The sequence below is a fragment of the Mastomys coucha genome, unplaced genomic scaffold (assembly GCF_008632895.1).
Source record: "Mastomys coucha isolate ucsf_1 unplaced genomic scaffold, UCSF_Mcou_1 pScaffold15, whole genome shotgun sequence".
Lineage (NCBI taxonomy): Eukaryota > Metazoa > Chordata > Mammalia > Rodentia > Muridae > Mastomys > Mastomys coucha.
Window position 1 is genome coordinate 29,083,640 of NW_022196897.1, and position 20,577 is coordinate 29,104,216.

A 20,577-nucleotide genomic window follows, 5' to 3' on the forward strand; every position below is an offset into this window, starting at 1 on the left:
AGACAGAGAGAGAGAGACAGAGAGACAGAGAGAGAGAGACAGAGAGAGACAGAGACAGAGACACAGAGACAGAGACAGAGACAGAGACACAGAGAGACAGAGAAAGACAGAGAGAGGGAGAGGGGGAGGGGAGGAGGAGGAAGAGGTAGAGGGAGGAAGAAAACAAAACAAAGAGAAAGCAGGCTGAAAAGCTGTGTAACAGAACAGAAAGTCAAATATTGGGTTCAGCCAACAGAACATAGGCTGCCAGCTTGAACCCAATATTTGACTTTGAGTCCTTTGTTTTTGCTGCTACCAAACACCACTTCTCTCAGGAACCTCTGTCCAAGCTGACACTGGTCCTTGGCACTTTTCTTTAGTGTTGCTTCTTTTATCCTGGAACATTCTGCCATCTTCTCTAACCAGCTGCCTTTCCACACCACAGCATATTGTCAGTTCCATTTATCTGTGGATTGTTCATAAATGCTATACAACCCATGACACTCTGCTGGATGATCTTATGATTTCTACTTTGTGAAAAAAAATATATGGAACTTTGTAATAACTTACAAGGTCCTGCTTGCCATATTTTCTATGATTTCTCTGTTTCCTTTTTCCTTTCCTTAGGCATTTTGCTTCAGCTTTACAAGCTTTCTGGATGTTCCATAGCAGCCGAGAAATGTTCTTCACTCATGGCTTTGAGGTTACGCATCTCTCTGAAACCTTCTCAATCCACAGATAACCATGCTTCTCCTATTCAATTTCTCAAAGGTTTTATTTAGAGAGCATTCTTTAGCCTGTTCACCAAAACATTGCAGACTCTCCATCTGTGGTGCTGTAGCGCTTATTCATCTATTTTTCTCTTCTATAGTGGTTATTATCGAGTGAAATAATTTACATACTCTTTTTGTATTATATTGCCTTCATTAGGACATAAATTTCATTTTTTAAGATTTATTTATTTATTGTGTGTAAATACACTGTAGCTGTCTTCAGACACCCCAGAAGAGGGCATCAGATCTCATTACAGATGGTTGTGAGCCAACATGTGGTTGCTGGCATTTGAACTCAGGACCTTCGAAAAGATAGTCAGCCCTCTTAATCACTGAGTCATCTCTCCAGCCCCAGACTTAAATTTCATAAAAGCAGATTAAAAACCACTTTATGTTTTATTTACTAGTATATTCCCAGTATATAGAATAAATCCTGGTGCATAGTAATTGCACATAAATAATTAGCAAATTCAAAAAGCCGAATATCAAACTTGAATAAACTTGTCTGAAAGTTCAAAATCAAGTTTGTATAAGCCTGCAGTGTCTTGGACGGATAAACATTGGTATTTAAATAATTCTAGGTCAGTTATAATTTCAAGCATTTTTCTGTAGAAAATAACAGAAATTTGAGGTATTGAAATTTTACTTTAATAATGTTATATTACTAGAATTACATTGGGCTGCTAAATAGCATTATTAACCTACTATAAAACATAATTGTTTTGTGGTCTTAAGAAACACTTAAAACTACTGTAGTTAGCTTTATTTTTTTAAAGGAACATGTTTTAGAAAATGAAGCAATTGGGATATGAAATCAGTAGACCTCAAACTATGACCAGTGAATACCAGGCAAGTGTCATAGCAAATAGCCTGGTTTAAAATTTGCCTCCAGAAAATGGTAATAAAATTCAAAAGTAAACTGTAGTGTCTGAGCTCTCTGTCTACATACATCACGATGGAAAGCTGCTTCCTGAGACTAAATCTAGCCATCATTTCAACCCCATGGTTGTAGAAATGATTTGATAGGAGCCAAGCAGTTTATCATTTAGACTTGAGAAGTGAGCTCTATTCTTTTCTATCAAGCAGACATGCACATTTCTGCTGTCAAACAGAGAATTTATGATACCCTCCTTAATACTGCACAGAAGCACAAGGACTATATTCTCATTTAAGCTGCTGTTATGAAGGCTTTTAAAGAGCCCCCGTGGCTTACCTGTTGGCTGTGTTCTCTTCTGATATGTTCGGATTCCTTGAGCGCTTTCCATTTTAATTATTGAGTGAATATCAGTGCCATTAAATCTGTTTATTCGTATGATATTGAAGTTATCAGAACTGGTTGCATATAAATAATCTTCAAATACAGTTATGCCATAGAGATGTTTAACCTGCAAAGAGTATCAAATATAGTTTTGACTTTTAATTGTCCTGTTTCTAATATGAAAGGAAAACTACTATTGCAAATGTAAAGACTGTCCAGAGTCAGAAGGATATTATCATTTATTTTATTTATTAGAAAGAAACATTCTATTATTATTATTATTATTATTATTATTATTATTATTATTATTATTATTATTTTGGTTTTTCGAGACAGGGTTTCCCTGTATAACCCTGGCTGTCCTGAAGATCACTTTGTAGACCAGGCTGGCCTCGAACTCAGAAATCTGCCTGCCTCTGCCTCCCAAGTGCTGGGATTAAAGGTGTGCACTACCACCACCTGGCGAAAGAAACATTCTAACAATTTCTGCTCTTTTAACTGAAGAATTAGATATTATACAGTAGTGGATAAAATAGTTTTATATGCATGGGGAATGATTATATTCATGTTTCATCAGAAATATATGTTTTATAGTTTCTATTGAGAGATAGCAAGAATCAGAACTTGAAATGCATTCACTAATATGCTATATCAGAATTAATATAATTTAAGATATTTTTGGGCTACTTGCCCATATAATCATAGATATGCAATCACTGCATAATCAGAGTTGTTCCCATTAATAGTCTAAGAAGAAAACATCTTTAAATATTTGTTTCATAAATTGAAAGTCACATTTTCATCTTAAGTTATGATTAGAATATTGTTTTATATAGTGTAAGAAATGAGTGATGCAGTTGCCATCCCACAGTCAAAAACCCTGACCCATAATTGTTCCTGTCTGAATGAATTGCAAGGACAAAATGAAGAAAAGCCTGAGGAAAAGGAGGTTCAGCAACAGGCCCAATGTGGGATCCAGAGGTCCCAGTGCCTGACACTATTACTGAGGCTATGGAGCACTCACAAGAAGGGCCCTCATAACTGCCCTCAGAAAGACCCAACAAGCAGCTGAAGAGTCAGATGCAGATATTTAAACCCAACCGATGGACAGAAGCTGCTGACCCCTGTGGTTGAATTAGGGAAAAGCTAGAAGAAGATGAGAAGGAGGACGATCCTGTAGGAGGACCAGCAGTCTCAAATAAGTTGGACCACCAAGATCTTTCAGACACTGGACTATCTACCAGGCAGAGTACATCAGTTGAGAGGAGGCCCCAACACATATACAGCCGAGGTCTTCCGGGCTTGCGTTCAGTCAGAGGAGATGCACCTAACCCTCTAGAGACTGGAGGCCCCAGGTTGTGGGGCAGTCTGGTGGGGTGGGGGGCTGAGGGGGTGCAAGAGTGGACATCCTCATGGAGACAGGGGGTGGAGGAAATATGGGCTGTGGAACAGTCAGGGGTGGACTGGGAGGGGTATACAATCTGGAGTGTAAAAAAGACTAAAATTTTTAAAAAAAGAAGTGGTAGAGAAATAAATCACAGGTGTGCAGTACTGATAAATAAAATTTCAGCATTTCACTTAGAAATGTGATGATTTCTAAAGCCTACTCATACTGACAAATTGAATGCAATAATGATGTTTATTGTTATGCATAAAATTAAATTAATAAGTTGAGTTTGTTTTGGTAAAGGTTTTATGTTTTGTAGTGAGAATTGAACACCTGATGTTCGTTCATAGAAGCTTCTGTTGATAGAAGGCAGACTGATGCACTTGTTACCTGAAAACCTGCTAGGAATACAGGCTAATGGTTTTCTTAAATTATACTTAGTTTGAAATGTTTCTGGTCTGTATATGTGGAGTTATTACTGAGTGTTACAAGAGATTTTTATGAGAACCACATTTTAGAGACAGTATCTTGGTTTTGTTAAAACACATAGATCTGCAGTTGAGAATGGGAGAACGTGTGGTTTGGTTGTGAAACCACTCATACAAATCGGTAAAAATTTTCTTAACAAAAACATCTTGCCAACTGCATAGTTCTAGCAGAGATGGAGCATTGTAGTTTTCTGGTCCTGTTTATAGGTAGGAGTAAAAGAAACCTGGTTTTGAGGTAGTTTCAGGATCATCTCTCCTTGTCTAGTCTAGAAATGAATGACAGGAAAGAATGTGAAGGATGCCATGTTAGCTCCATGTTAAAGCCTCCAAATTATTTTCTAAATCTGGTACATTACGGTAATCGTGAGTAAACATGGATGCTGTGAGAGAAGGAATGTGTGCATTTAGAGGATCATTTTCACACCCACCAAATACACCAATGGTCTAGGATTGATTTGGTCCATGATTTTTCTCACATTAGAAAGTGTAAACAAGCTGCACTCCTTCCTTTGTCCTGAGTATTAGACCACCTTCACGCTGTGTCTGATATCATGACATGCTATTATTGTGTTAAACAATGTCAGTCCACATCCCATGAGGTAAACCACTGCTATGTAAGAGACAACTGACCAGGGTGGAAAATCTGTTCCCATGTCAAAATCTATACTCCACTCAACAGCTCCTCACATTTTTAGTTTCCATATTTTAAAACTTGTAAAGACTATATCTACATTGGATTACTTCGTGGCAGACTTAGCATATGTTTAGGGAGCCAGCCAAATACAAGAAACTGAAATAAGGAAAAGGATAAGTAAACACTCAATGGCTGGGAGTCTAGCTCAATTGGCAAACCTCGGTTCTCCACTAATTTGCACTTACAACACCCAGACCACCCTACGATATAGCGTTCACTGTAGTTAAAAGGCTTTGCTGCATAATCATAAGGACCAGAGTTTAAACCCCAACGCTATTCAAAAAAGCCAGAAGTCGTGAAAGTACATGTAACTTGAACTCTGAGTAGTGGGTTTTCCATTCTCATAATGTAAACACATGTGCAAACAGTATAAAAGCATAAATAAATAAAACGATAATAATAAAATTAAGGGGGGAAGCAGAGACTAGACATTTAAAATGCTTTTTTAAAGATTGTATTTTTATAATTTTTAAAAATATGTATATGTATGTTTTTATGTGTTGATTTGTGAATGTGAGTACAGTGTCCATTAAGGCCAGAAGAGAGTGTCAGATTCCTGAATTTATAGGTCTTGAGCACTCTAACATGCTGTGCTGAAAACTCTGTAAGAGTCCTCTGTAAGAGCAGTGTATAGCTAACTACTAAGCCATTTGTACAAAAGCTTAAAATATTTTATGTGGTTAGTTATGAGGCAAATCATTTAGATTTTCCATTCAATGTTTAATTTTTAATTGCAACAAAGAAAATAAAGTCTGTCATTGTCATATTACAAACTAATTATACAGAAGAACATAAGCAATGCCTGCCCAAAACACTGAACTCTTTAGGATAGTTGACAGTATGAAGAAAACAATTATCCCAGTATTGGACTCTGTGTGTGTGTGTGTGTGTGTGTGTGTGTGTGTGTGTGTGTGTGTGTCTCCCAGTTGTCAAGGAAAGTGGATTGTATTATATAGGTAAGGAAAGAAAAGTCACTATAAGGGGTATTACATAATCTGTCTAACTCACAGTATAAAAGAAATAAATGGAATTTAATTTTGAACTCTACTAACTCAAAACCTCACAAGAGATTAATGGAACATATGAAAAAGCTAAATGTGGGGAAAATACCACTGAAAAAGCATACATCAATTCAGCTTATTAAGGTACTTATGGAGCATTGTTTAAAAATAAACAAAAAACTAATGCACAAGCAAGAATATTGATATTGGAAATTTCACAAAATTCTCATTTAGGAAGTACACAAATGAATCAGTTGGCAAAATTAAGTCTTAACACTGTTAAAATAATTAGGATATTTTTGTGAGCACACATTTGCTTTTGTTAGCAAACTATTTTTAATGTCCCCTGGGACAGATGGTGATGCAGCTCCATATGAATAAACACTTTAAATTAGTTTTCAGAAAGTAGGTCATGACATCTGTCCTGTTCCAGGGAGTCTCTCTCTTGCAAATACTGCACTTTTACTTTTGTGTTCTTGTTTATGTTTTGTTTGCTTTCTACAGAGTGGAAAAAAAGCAAGGGGAATCTCCAGATTCATGGCTGGGATGGCTAATCTTGGCTGTCAACATGCTGGGCACACCTGTGAAGGGTATCTGTGATTGTGTCATTTGAGATCAGAATAGCCACCCTAAATCTGAATCTGCCCACTTGCAGTGGGAACCACCCTAAAATGCTTTCCAGCGGAAGCCTACATACAGAACAGGAAAGAAAGAAACTTGCTTTTCTCCTGTTTAGCCTTAGTCTAGCTGACAAGTTCACCAATCTTCTTGCTGAGGCGTTCCCTTATAGATGCTAGAACATAGTTCTTTGGGATTACAACTTAGAGTAAAGACAAGCAGCTCCCTAGGAATGCTCCAGGGCATCCAATCTCCTGGACTGAGCATTCATTGCCTTTCCATCAGAAAACAACCATTATTACACTTAACCAGACCACAGACTATAAGCCAATCTAATAAATCCCATCTCTCTCTCTCTCTCTCTCTCTCTCTCTCTCTCTCTCTCTCTCTCTCTCTCTCTCTCTCTCACACACACACACACACACACACACACACACACACACACAACCACATACACACACATACAACCACATACACATACAATCACACAAAACACTGTTCTCTTAAAGGACCCTGACAAATTCAATGGGCATAGCTTAGTATCATTGTGACTAGAACTCCCAAATTAAAAAGAAAAAAAAATGCATCTTAAGTTTGTGACAGATAACATTTTGTCTTCAAGATATGCTAAATGCTGCAGATTGTAATCTTGAGGAAAGTGCCATGTATTTAGTTTATTATGTTAGTTGCATTTTCTAACAAAATTGTACTTACCTGTCTGCCTTGAACAAGTGTATGTCTGTTTTTGCCTTGGTAGTCTACTACTCCCACGCAGTCCATGTAGAGATCTACCCAATAAACCAATCTGTTGACGAGGTCCAAAGCCAGGGCCGATGGCTGCTCTGCCTTTGAAGAGACTATCCTTGTTCTGTTCATCCCATCCAAGTCACATCTCTCTATTTTGGGAACATTCCCATAGTCGGTGAAGAAAAGTTTTCTGTTGAAAGAAAAGTAAATGTTAATATGAAGAGAGAGAAGGCATATTTGATAGAGCCATCTGTAAAAATGCAAAACTTCCGTTCTAATTTATTTCAGTAGTTACATCTGCTAGCTTCCCATAACCATTTCCATATAATATCAGTCATAAACAGAGAAATCTGCTAATGAATATTACAGGGCATAAGGGAGCAGGTTAAGCAACAACTGTAAAATTTCCTTAAAACCAATGACTGTGGTGGGTTTATTTTTGTATCAGCAGAGTTTCTCTAAGCCTCATAGACTCTGTGCATGCATCCATCCTATTCAGTACAAGCTACTGAAGCAAGCCAAATCACCAGACCAGGGCATGTGAGCCATCAGACGTTATCTTCAACCTGCTTTCCAAATTGCTGGTAATATTTGGGCTCTATAAAACCTATTCTGTATCATTCTGTAATGTTGTGAGGGGCAGAAAGCAGCAAACCTGGAATAGAATGAAGCAGCAAAAAATATATATTTGCTGTTTGCAGCACTGCGGATCGGACATAAATACTGTGATTCCCAGACCTGTTCCACGCTCTTCCCAACTAAGAGAACTGTGTGAAGGAAATGAAAGACACTTCTCCATTTTTCTTAATGCATTTTGAAGAAAATGCTGAAACAAAATGCTGACTTCTGGGACAAGGAGTCTTTTTAAGCAGTTCTGAGACTGCCAAAGGTTTAAATGCACCTGGAACACTTGAGTGTTTAATATTTGATTAGTATTCACAATGTTTAGTAAACACAAATCAATTTCAATTATCCTGACAATAGTTAACAAGATTTCCACTCATGAGACTTAATTGCATTTGTAAAGGGAAGACCATCTTGCCTTGACTTAAATATAATCTCAAGAATAATCTAATTTACAGTGACTGAGCAATATGAAGATTGCCTGGAGTATAAAGTATTGGATTTTACAAACTTGGAGAAAGAATTTTTAGTTACTTTTCTTAACATTCTTGAATTATCTAAAACAATGGGTTGCCTTTCAAACTAAGAAGTGTTATTTAAGGTGTAATTTTACCTTAGTTCTTTCTGTATGGGCAGCTTTTAAACATAAATACATAGTATTCTGTACAGCCAGAGTTCATTATGTGTTCTTGAAAGATTATAGTATCAGTAATGTGACAAGTTAAACAAATGACAGTCTATTCAGACAGACAGCTTTCTATTTTGGTAAAGAACAAATAAAATGCATAAACATATTTCAGCACACGCCTTCTCTGTTCTCTTGTATCTTTTTGTCCCCTTCATGCTTCTAATATCACCACATTACTCATTCTTAGCCAACTTGATTATAGCTTACCCAAGATAAATTTTCATAAGGAGTGCTTTTCTTCTTTTATGGAAAATACATTAATGAAACACACGAGGATTATGACCCTAAGATATGTTCTAATCAGAAGAGCACCTGCTATTTTTACAAAAGATCTGCCTGACAAAATAAAGCTTCTTATTTGTGAACTTCCCATTTCTGAGTAGTTCATTTTACAGATGTCAAGGGAACTAGTTATTGTGCAGGCACTGAAAATGGTGTTACATCATGGACTGTGGGATATGTAGAGACTATAACAGATAAGTAATATTCATTTGCCTGCAAAACTCATGATGTCCTCATTCTTAATAGCTGAGTAGTATTCCATTGTGTAAATGAACCACATTTTCGGTATCCATTTTCTGTTGTCAGATATCTGGGTTGTTTATCACTTCTGATTATCACAAATAAGGCTGCTATGGACATAGTGGAACACCTGCCCCTGTAGCATGGTGGAGAGCCTTTGGGTATATGCTTAAGAGTGGTATAAATGGGTCTTCAGGTAGTTTGATTTCCAGTTTTCTGAGGAACCTCCACAACTCAGAACAAAAGGACGTGCATGGTATGTACTCACTAATAAGTGGATATTAGTCAAAAATTACAGAATATCTAGGAGGCAATACACAGAACTCAAGAAGGTTTATAAGCCCAAGGGCCCAAGTGAGGATGACTCAATCCCACTTGAGAGGGAGAAAAAGCAATCACAGGGGCAGAGGGATAGAGGGGCCTGGGTAGGGGAGGAATATGATCAGGTATTGGGGAGGGGTGGAAACAGGACTGAAGTATTGAGGGCCAGTAAAAAGGATGGGGACAGGCAACCTCTGGGGTAGGAGGTGGGGGGAACCCTTTAGAATGTACTGGAGACCTGAGATGTAAGAGACTCTCAGGACTCAAAGGGAGGGACCTTGAGTGAAGTGCTGTACAGTGGGGAGGGGGAACTTGTAGAGTCTACTTCCAATGGAGGACAGGACATCAAGTGGAGAAATGGGGTTGCCATCCCACAGTCAAAAGAACTGACCCATAATTGTTCCTGTCTGAAGGAACTGCAGGGACAAAATGGATAAGAGCATGAGAGAAAAGAGGTCCAAAGACAGGCCCAAATTGGGATCCAGCTCAAGGGGAGGCCATGGGGACCTGACACTGTTTCTGATGCTGTGGTGTGCTTGCACACAGGAGCCTAGCCTTGCTGCCCTCTCAGAGGCCCAACAAGCACCTGAAAGTGTCAGATGCAGATACTAGTACCCAACCAATGGATGGAAGTCGGGGACCTCTGTGGTTGAATTGGGGAAAAGCTGGAAGCTGAGGAGGAGGGTGGCCCCACGGGAAGACCAGCAGTCTCAACTGACCTGGAACCCCGAGATCTCTCAGACACTGAGCCACCAACCAGGAAGTATACACTAGCTGATATGAGCACCCGAGCACAACCCCCCACGCCCTGATACACACACATACACAGCAGAGGACTGCCTGCTCTGGCTTCAGTGAGAGAAGAATCTAACCCCTGAGAGACTTGAGGCCCCAGGGAGTGGGGAGGTATAGGGGTTGACAGTGGAGAGGTGGGCACATCCTCTTGGATGGGGAAGTATGGGATGGGCAGACTGGGAGAGGGATGAAGACTGGACTGTAAAAAAGAATTAAAGAATAAAAAGAAGAAGAAGAAGAAGTGAAGTAACACTGCCCAGCAGTTCCTTCAAGGGACCTGGGTTCAGTTTCTAGCACTCACAATGCAGTTTCCTACTCCAGTTCCAGGCTGATGGCCTCTTCTGACCTCCTCAGGCACCAGTCACAGACATACAAGTAGGCAAAACCCTTACACACATAAAATGAAATAAACAAATCTAAAACAAAATAAAAAACAAACAGGCAAAAAAAGGAACAAACAAAGAAAGTGCAAAGGCCTGTCAGGAAATGAAGACTTATCTGAAACCACGAATTTACTTTATTGGATTAAATCCAGAAGAAACATAGGGAGTAGGGTGACGACCTTACAGGCAAAGGGAGAAAAGAGGACAGAGGAGGTCAAATGTCAGGCGAGATCAGAGGTCAGAGAAAACAGACAACCACAGATGTTTGGCAAGAAAGATGGCTGGATCAAACTTCACAAAGATAAAGGTATCCTTCAAGAGGAAGCCATTGGATTTGATATTTATTAAAATTTAAGTAAGCTTGATATTCTAATGAAGATGATTTACTGTTATGAATTAGTTTATAAAAAAAAAATACAAAGGTTATTTTTTTCTACTAGTTTTCCAGTATATTGATCTACAATTTCAGGACTGAGATAAATGATTTACAATTATATTCAACCTTATAATAAGCCTGGGTATAATAACTTGAGAATAAATATTAGCCACACCTATGAAAAACTATATACATATATGTGTATATGTGATTAGATAGATAGATAGATATGATTTTCTATGTGCGTGAGAAAGTTACTAACATTTTTATTGTTTCAGTGTAAGAGTAATGTTAAAAAACATAAAGAAAAACAGGAAGAATTCGAATATGTGAAACAGAGCAGAGCCAAAAAACAAAGAATTCATTCATTTCTGTACTCCCTTAAAACACAGTTATATACCTAGTATCCAAGAAACACTGAAAATTATTCTTAACACTGAATTGATCCTCCTTGAATGTGATGTGCTATGGTCACATTCAACTTTAATTTAAGAAATAGAGGCATAATTTGAATGAGAAGTATTTTCCCCAGGTTCAAATACTTGAGCCCTTGGTTCCATTTTTGTGGGACTATTTAGGTGGGTTCTGGGACCCTTAGAAGGTATTGCCTTGTTGGAGGAAGTATGTCCCTGACAGTTTGAGAGCTTTTAGCCTCATCCCCCTTCCAGTTCTCTCTATCCACTGTGTATATAATTAAAAATGTGATCTCTCAGCTTCCTGCTCTGGGTGTCTGCTGGTGTGACTCTCTGCCGCTTATAGAGAGGCCTTCTGGAAGTATGTGCCAAAAAGAAAACATTTGTTCTATAAGTGGCCTTTTCTCATTATGTTTATAAGAACCAGAAATAACTAATAAAAAAGGAATTTCTAAAGATGGCTCCCTGGCCATATTACTTGGTTCACATCTGTACCATTAGAATGAGCAAGCTCTGTTGTTGCCAATTTTTTACTTTTGCTAATTTTACCTTAACACTTCCTATTAACAGGAAAAACTAAGGCCAGGCACAGTGGCCTGCATTGGAATCTGTAATCCCAGAAATTGGAAATAAGGACAAATGTTCTGCTACACAGCAAGTTTGAGATCAAAAAGAGTTACAGATGAACCTTTTAACTGAAATGCATCTCTACTATAACTGAAAAATAAAAGATGAATAGAAGGTGCCTATCATTCTTGTATTTCCTGAACCTTAGCCCCACTACATGCACCATCCCCATTATTTTATTATCTTCAGACATTACTGCAAAGATGTAACATTCATTTAGAGATGTTCAATCTGCATAATTTCCTATGGCCAGAAAAACACCATAGATCTCATGCCAGTTTTTGTCTCCTTATTCTGGGAGAATTTCGAACATAAGCAAAAATTTTACATATAGTAGAATGTATAACTGGCTGTGATCTACATTTGGGTTTACCAGTCCTTCAAAATTTATTTCCAGCTGTTTGTCATGGACTCTGCATCATGTGAGGCTACAGCAAACATCATAACTCTTTCTGGCTAATACTGTAAGCTTCTTAAAAACAAGAACATCATCTCATAACCACAATGCACATGTCACAGTCAACATTTTAACAAACAAATGTAATACAACACTTGTTCAAAATTTGACTGCTAACCAATAGTGATTTGTTTGGTTTGTAAGACAGAGTGTCATTCTGTTGCTGAGGCTGATGTTGAACTCATAGGTTTTGTGAGTTTTGGAGCTACAACAGTTTGCCTCCTTGCATGGATCACTTACACTCTTCCTAATAATTTCTGTTGCCGAGAATGCAAGTCAGCATTGTTGGTCCTTACTCACTGTTGCTTTGAAACAGGTTTTTCTCTGGGCCTTTCTTTGTTGTTTGCTTTCATATTCTAAGCAGCAGAGTTGCTTTGAATATTTAAAATTGGAGTTGCCTCATTTTTCTACTAATTAGATTAAGCTGTGTCATTTGATCTGAAAAATGATAGTTTCACCCTTTGTTGTTTTTGCCTTTTGAATTTAGAATCAAGAGGAATGCTGATAACCTACTCCAGGAGCTTTATCAAAAATACATTTAAAAAATGGCATTTACAATCCAATTCACCCATGGTTTTTTTCTCAATGTTTTTCTGAACACCTAAGTTCTTTATTAAAAAATTGTACATTTATTTTAGATGTGTGTGTTGGGGGGTGGTGGTTAGAATGAGTACAGGAACTCTGAAACCCCGATGGAGTTGCTGAATTCTCCCATAGCTTGAGTTGCAGGTGGTTATGAGTCAGTGGGAACTAAACGCTGGTCCTCTATAAGTGCAATTCATACTCTTAATTGCTCATTGACTTCTCCAACTCTAAGTAGACCACAACATGAGGTTGCAGCATCAGGAAGGTTGAGAAAAACTGACGTATATTGTCTTCTGGAGAACAGCCCTGACCTGCTCTATACTTGGTCCTTTACAACTTCAGTTCTGCCTTTGTTCTTTTATGTGAGGCAGTGTGGGTAGTGGTCTACTCAGGTAACTTAAGCTCAGTCAAGTATTTGGCTTTGAGCTCTGGACCCCTGTGGGTAATTTCCGATTGCAGAGGGCAGAAGGAGCTCGACCATAACTTCTGAGTCTTTGGTTCCTGTTTCAGTCACAATCCCTCACAGCTGCCCCTGCAGGAAATGTGTGCTCTATTAGGCAGACAATGCCCCAAGCATTCTAGCTGGACCCTATCCCCAGTCATCTGACCACAAGCCAGACATGCCATGCCCCTTACAATAAAAGGGGCGGTTTGTCCCCTCCTCACTCTCTTACTCATCCCCTCTCTCCCTCCCTCACTCCTTTGCTCTTTGTCTCCTCTCTGCTCTCCCTCTCTTGCTCTCTCTCTTCTCTCTGCTCTTTGTTCTCTTGCCTTCTTGCTCTCTTGCTTTTTTCCTCCCCCCCCTCCCCCCCCCCCTCTCTCCTTCCTCTCCTTTCCTTCTCTCTACTTGACTGGCCTATTTTCTTCTTCCTACAATAAAATATCTCATTTATACATTGCCTCATTTTTAACTAATGCGCCCTGCAGCCAGAGGTCAGCATCAGTGAGAGAGAGACACCCAGGCCTCAGCAGCAGGCCCTGCCTTTGGTAGAACACTCTTAGTCTTCATATCTGTGTCAGTAATCTTTTTTATTTGATTACAAACCCAAAACAGATAATTACATCCAGTATACTCTCATGGTGCTATGAATATCGTTCTAGTTTTCTGCTTTCCCTATCATCAACTTTCAGACTAAAATAAAACAATATTCCAAGTGTTATCTTTAATTGCAAGAAGGTTTACTAATAACACATCAAGGACAAGGATGCTTTTGTGGCTTTCAGCTACTCATCTAGTTCATAGTTCTTTTTTCTGTGCTTCTCCAGGAAAGAAGAGGTTCTCATTTCAGATCCATTATCACATCACAGATGCTGAGCAGATTTAATTCTGACTTATTAACTGTAAGTACAGTCTTTCTTTGCTAACGATGTGTACACTGTATATGGTAGAGGGGAACCAGAAACTTTGAGAGTCATTAAACTTTCCTGTAGATCAAATGTCCCTAATTAAGTTGTACATACAATCATAATGTATCGTGCTTACAGGCAAAGTGCCAACGACCCTAAATTTTAAAGTAAAGCAATTATTATGCATACTAGCACCTTAAAACAAGTTTTTGTTTGTTTGCTTTAACAGTGGTTGTTTATTTATTTTGTTCGTTTCTTGGTTTTTGATTTTTTTTATTGTTTGTTATTTGATGATAAATCTACGAATTACTTTGGCCAGTGGTACCTGCTTTAACAGCACTGACAATCTTGTTCACAAGGACACATGCTCTTTAGGCATACTTCCATCCAGGATTTTGTGTCCTTCTCTCTTACCTTTTGGTAGAATATAGTGACGGAGGTTAGAGGGAGATGAGAGATTTCTAAATAGTTTTCAGAATTAAAAAATGTTATTTATTTTAACTCTAAAAAATGATGTTCCATTGCAAGACATTTCACATAACAATTTTCAGAACGGGAACACTTGAGAGGGCAGATGCAAAGCTAGAAAGCATATATGCAGAACTTGAGAATACCTATAGTGATCTGATCATGGCCCAGCAAAAACATTCAATGTCTATGAATCATGACTTAATGATGGTAAGTAAATATTTTCTATTGCAGGAAAATGATGTATTATTTTCTTTGAACGGATTATACTGAGAATTTATTTCTGTACCCTTAGTGCTATCCAATGAACATCAATTGTAATAGTTTTATATTTTTTTGTCCATTATATATACAAATTTGAACAAGAAAGCAATTTTCCAAAGGATATAGCATAATTAAAGTATACTCAGAATTAAAGTAAGAATATTAAATATTTAATACTGCAATTGTTGAATGCAATAAAGAATCTAAAAGCATAATGAATCTCTCTTATAAGAGGTAAAAATTTAAATTCCATTAGCTCTTGCCATGTAACCTTGTAGAAGATAAACAATTAAACAATTTTCTCTGTCTAGTTAAGCCTGCAAGACAGTTAGTTATTGATTTTTACTTGTTTGGTGTTTTCACTTTTGTTGTTGAAACCTCTGTTGTCCTTGGTTTTCAGTCTACATATAAACACAGAGAAATTAAACTTGACATGCAGGCTTCCACTCTCAGACAACATCCCTAGATTGTGAAAACATTTCTCTAATGATTTTCCCCAAAGTGTCTGTGCATTGGATATGATGGACAGTATGGCTGGCCTGTTCTGCATGCTTCTCTGATAAATGTTGCTCCTCTAAGCTAGTATTCTTGAGAGACCAAGACTTACAGGGAAATTTTACTAGTAGGCTACCCTTCAAAGATAAGTAGGTCAGACTGAACACATGATGATAGGCTAGAGTTTGCAGAGGCACTAGGACCTTCTCTGGAAATAGTTTAAACTAACAGATGTAGTGTCCACATGTGGGCACATGTGTTGAAACAGGTCAAGTAAATAGATAGGATAGACAGAGGAGAAAGTAACTCTGGAACTTGTGCATATAGCATGAGAAACAGAGGAGAAGACATAGAACAAAATCTTCCCCATGTCTTCAGGCTGTAGGGGGCCATCTTAGTTGCTGGCCTTTGGATTGGACATATATTACATTATCTAAGTCTCCATGACAAAAATTCTATTTCTTTGAGTTGGCTTACATTGACATCCGTAGCAAAACCCAGTGTATCCTGGCTAATCCATTATAATGCTTAATGGGCCCACTGATGCAGAAAAGTCTTTGTAAACTTTTGAAAGAGAAAGCATCAGATGGTTTGGGAAACTGTTTGAAAGACAAACAGTAGATTATGAATCACTCCAAAAGAGTTACAAATAAACTTTATATAATTTTATTTGGCATTCTGACTCTAAACAAATATAATTTTAGAAACATAAAGAGTATTTGAAAACTTTCTTGCTTTTCATGAAAATATAAGACAGAATTTAATAATAAACAATGATTTGTTTAAAAGTAAAATCTTGTGTGTATGTGTTTGTGTTGTGTGTGTGTGTGTGATAGCCATTTAATCATAGTTATTCAGGAGGCTGTGGTAAGAGGATACAAAATCAGAGGTCTTTATGTGCTCAGAGTCAAATCAAAAACAACTTCAGCAATTTCATGACACCTTGTTTCAAAAAGTAGCATAAATTCTATGTTTAAAGCTCAATGGTAGAACACTTCTCCAGGGTTTGAGAGGAGTTCAGTTTGAATCCCAAGAGCTTCGTCTTGTTGTTTGTTTTGTTTTGTTTTGCTTAGAAATGTATTCACTTCGTTAAAATTCAATAAAACACTCAAGTCACATCTTTCAAGCTTAAGTTCTGTATGCAGGACAACTAAGGTCCCTGTTAAATTTAAACTTAGCCATACAGCCCCGTCGCTACATCAAACCAATAATGCCTGTAACATTTTCAAATCATGTATGATTCTACCTTCAATGTGACTTTCATTTTCTGTAATTGCAGAACCCATTATTCGGCAAATAATAAGCTTGCCATTTTAAAGGGTAGGGTAAAAATGGGAGGAAACAGAAAGCATGCCATGTTGGATTATTCAAATAATTTCTCCCTTATCTATAGGACAGAATATTCCAGCAATATTTGACAGGTTTGGCCGTAGGAGGAGAAAGGCTGCTCACTCACTACTTTCTCTGCTTTGCTAGAGAGGAAGCTGTCAGCCAGAAAGCCTGGCTTGTCTTGTATATCATCACAAGGTCCCTTCTTGGTGTAGTTTCCTTTTATCTAAGAGCTGCTTGTTTTCCCTTTTTCTTTACAAACCCCTTGCTTTCACCATTTCTGTTCTCACATGTGTATAAGATTTCCACTACTGTCCAGACCTTAATCTTAGAATGTAACTAAAGTCTCATTTTTTTAAAAAAAAAACTCCAGATAAGTTTCGTGTATTGGATAGATCACTGACAATATCCATCCTAAAGTAACTTCTAGAACCTTCAGACAACTGTTCTTCATTATTTAGATTTCTGCATTTACCTATCTGTCTTACTGGGCCCTTTCAGATTATTGTTCTTCATCACTTAGGTTTCTGTGTTTACATATCTATCTTGCTGGGCCCTTCAATCCACAGAACCATTAATCTGATATTTGCAAAATAATTGTTACCAATTTTCATCCTTTTTGATCCTTTAACTAGTTTTTTGACTAGAGCCTTCCTTTCCCAGGATATGTGGAGCACAAATCATCGTGGAGAGAATAATTGGCATTATCAGTATAAACATTAGAATACTTAATCTTGATGTTAAACTTGTCTGTGAAGGGATTTCTAGATCAAATTAGTTGAAATTTGGAGACCAATCATAAATGTAGCTACATCCTCTGGGCTATATTAGGATTCATATTTCTCTATGCTATTGAATGTAGATATTGTTGTATGTCCACTTTCCACATGCTCCTGTTTCCATACCTTTCATTCCAGGATGGACTGTCACTCAAACTATAAATATACCCATCCTTGCACTGCACATGTCACTTATTTTTTCACAGAAATATGTTAAATAACCAGCACACAATAGTGTCAGCAAAAGAAATTAATGCATCCACCCATTTAAACAGCATCTCAACTTGCACCGGAAGCCTCAATTTTTCCATGAGAGTTCCTAATGCAACTTAGACACTGACCTTTTAAACTCTCTCCCTTATAGCTAGTCTTCAGTTTTTCTTTCTCATTCTTTCTTTGCTGCCTCAAGCTCTTTTATCCATTGCATTACTGACTGCTATAGAAGTTTATTTTCTTTTGTTCTGACTCTGTGGCTGTACATATTGAAAAACAATTCCCTCATTTCCTTATTTTTCACCTATGAGACTTTCTCTCCATTCTATTGTCGTAGTTGAAGTAAACATCTTTTTTCCATTGACCAAAGTGGATGACATTTGTCTACCTATTCTTTCTCTTTCTCAAGACCTGGTTACAACAATTACTCCCTGTCTTAGTCAGGGTTTCTATTCCTGCACAAACATCATGACCATGAAACAAGTTGGGGAGGAAAGGGTTTATTTGGCTTACTTCCATATTGCTGTTTATCACAAAGGAAGTCAGGACTGGAATTCAAGCAGGTCAGAAAGCAGAAGCTGATGCAAAGGTCATAGAGAGATGTTTCTCACTGGCTTGCCTCTCCTGGCTTGCTCAGCCTGCTCTCTTATAAAACCCAAGACTTCCACCCCAGGGATGGCACCACCCACAAGGAGCCCTACCCCCTTGATCACTAACTGAGAAAATGCCCCACAGCTGGATCTTATGGAGGCACTTCCCCAACTGAAACTCCCTTCTCTGTGATAACTCCAGCCTGTGTCAAGTTGACACACAAAAACAGTCAGTACACTCCCCTTCCCATGGCATCTTCAAATTCTTTGATTCAACTATATTTCAGATTCAACAAAAGTAACACTATTCTAACCAACATGTTACTCCTCTCTTTCATTATTATAATAGTAATCCAGAAGATCCCATCAAAATAAAAATGGATTTCTATTATGAAATTTCCTATAGCTGATGGCATCAATCAGCATAAAAGTCATATTTTAAACATAGCAAAGAATAGTGAGCATGATACAGTCTCAATTGACTATGGGCTTCATCTAATAGGACCCTTCCAACTCTAATAACTCCTTAATCATATGGCAGCATAGTTCTGGTTTGCTAATGTCTTGTCTTTTAATTTCTTGAATAGCCAAGCATTCTCTACTTTCTGCACTTTATATACCATGTCCTCAACTTCAAAAGTACCTTCTGCTATGCTATGCCAAATGTGGCTTCACCTATTAATTGAAATGACAATTTCTGACCTTTGAAGTTTTTAAAATATAAATTCAGTCAAACTGACAAAATATTATGGTCTTTAAAAACTGACTAATATTTTGTATCTTGTATGTAGAAAATAGATGCATATGCATATGTAAACCATATTAAGAAACATATGTGGGGCCATTTTCTCTCCAGTGACTTTCTAAAGTGGGACCAGCCAGGAAGCACAGGATGCAGAAGCAGTAGAGCAGCTGGGACAAGGTCCTTTCTATCTCCATCTACATCTAGGAGGTGTGCCTGTTCCACAGCTCCCTGTGCACCATTCCTGCAAGCAGAGAGCTTGTCTCCAGGGAGTGCTCTGACTCTGGGACTCAGGCAAGATAGCCATTTTCACTCCTTTGACTTTCTAAGGCAGGACCAGGCAGGAGGCATAGGCTCTAGAAGCTGCAGAGCATCTGGGACTGGGTCCTTCATTCATCCATCTGCACCCAAGAGGGACAGCTGATCCCCAGCCCTCCATGCATGGTCTTACAAACTGATCTCCCAGGAGTGCTGATACAAGCTTACAGACCCACAGGAGGAACAAGCTCCAGCCAGAGACAGCAAGAACATCTAACAGCAGATACTACCAGATGGCAAAAGGCAAACCCAAGAATTTTACCAACAGAAATCAAGACTACTTGGCACATCAGAACCCACCACAGCAAGTCCTGGATACCCCAACACACCGGAAAAGTAAGATTTGGATCTAAAATCATATCTCATGATGCTGATAGAGGAATTTAAGAAGCACATAAATAATGCCCTTAAAAAATACAGGAAAACACAGGTAAACAGGTACAAGCCCTTAAAAAGGAAACACAAAATCCCTTAAAGTATTACAGGAAAGCACAAACAGGTGAAAGTATCAAAAAAAAAAAGAGCCAGGATCTAAAAATGGAAGGAGAAGCAATTAAGAAATCACAAAGAGAGACAACTCTGGAGGCAGAAAACCTAGGGAAGAAGTCAGGAGCCATAGATGGAAGAGTCACCAACAGAATACAAAATATAGAAGAGAGAATCTCAGGTTCAGAAGATACCATAGTAAACATTGAGACAACAGTCAAAGAAAATGCAAAATGCAAAAAATTTCTAACCTAAAACATCCAGGAAATCCAGGACATGATAAGAAGATCAAACCTAAGGATAATAGGTATAGAAGAGAGTGAAGGCTTCCAACTTAAAGGGGCCAGTAAATAGTTTCAACAATATTATAGAAGAAAACTTCCCTGACCTAAAAAAAAAGAGAAACCCATGAACATACAAGAAGCCTACAGAACTCCAAATAGACTGCACAAGAAAATAAATTCCTCCTGTCACACAATAATCAAAACACCAAATACACACAAAAAACAAAGAATATTAAAATCAGTGAGGGGAAAATGTCAAGTAACATAAAAAGGCAGACTTATCAGAATTACACCAGTCTTCTTGCCAGAGACTATGAAAGCCAGAAGATCCTGGGTTGATGTCATACAGACCCCAAGAAAACATAAACGTTTTCTTAGGCTACTATACCCAGCAAAACTCTCAATTACCATAGATAGAGAAACCAAGGTATTCCATGAAAAAAAATTTACACAGTATCTTTCCACAAATTCAGCCCTTCAAAGGATAAAAATGGAAAACTCCAATGCAAGGAGAGAAACCACATCC

General features: G+C 38.0%; 1 protein-coding gene across 7 annotated transcripts in view; it reads right to left on the bottom strand.

Annotated features, from left to right (window-relative positions):
• Positions 1-20,577, bottom strand: part of Lrp1b (LDL receptor related protein 1B) — a 1,939,581-nt gene that overhangs the window by 832,769 nt on the left and 1,086,235 nt on the right. For all 7 annotated transcript variants that reach the window (XM_031370139.1, XM_031370141.1, XM_031370138.1 and 4 more), the window contains 2 exons: positions 6,913-7,135; positions 1,966-2,137 (listed from right to left, as the gene is read on the bottom strand). In XM_031370139.1, coding sequence (XP_031225999.1) covers positions 1,966-2,137; positions 6,913-7,135 — 395 coding nt within the window. The remainder of the gene's footprint in view (positions 1-1,965; positions 2,138-6,912; positions 7,136-20,577) is intronic.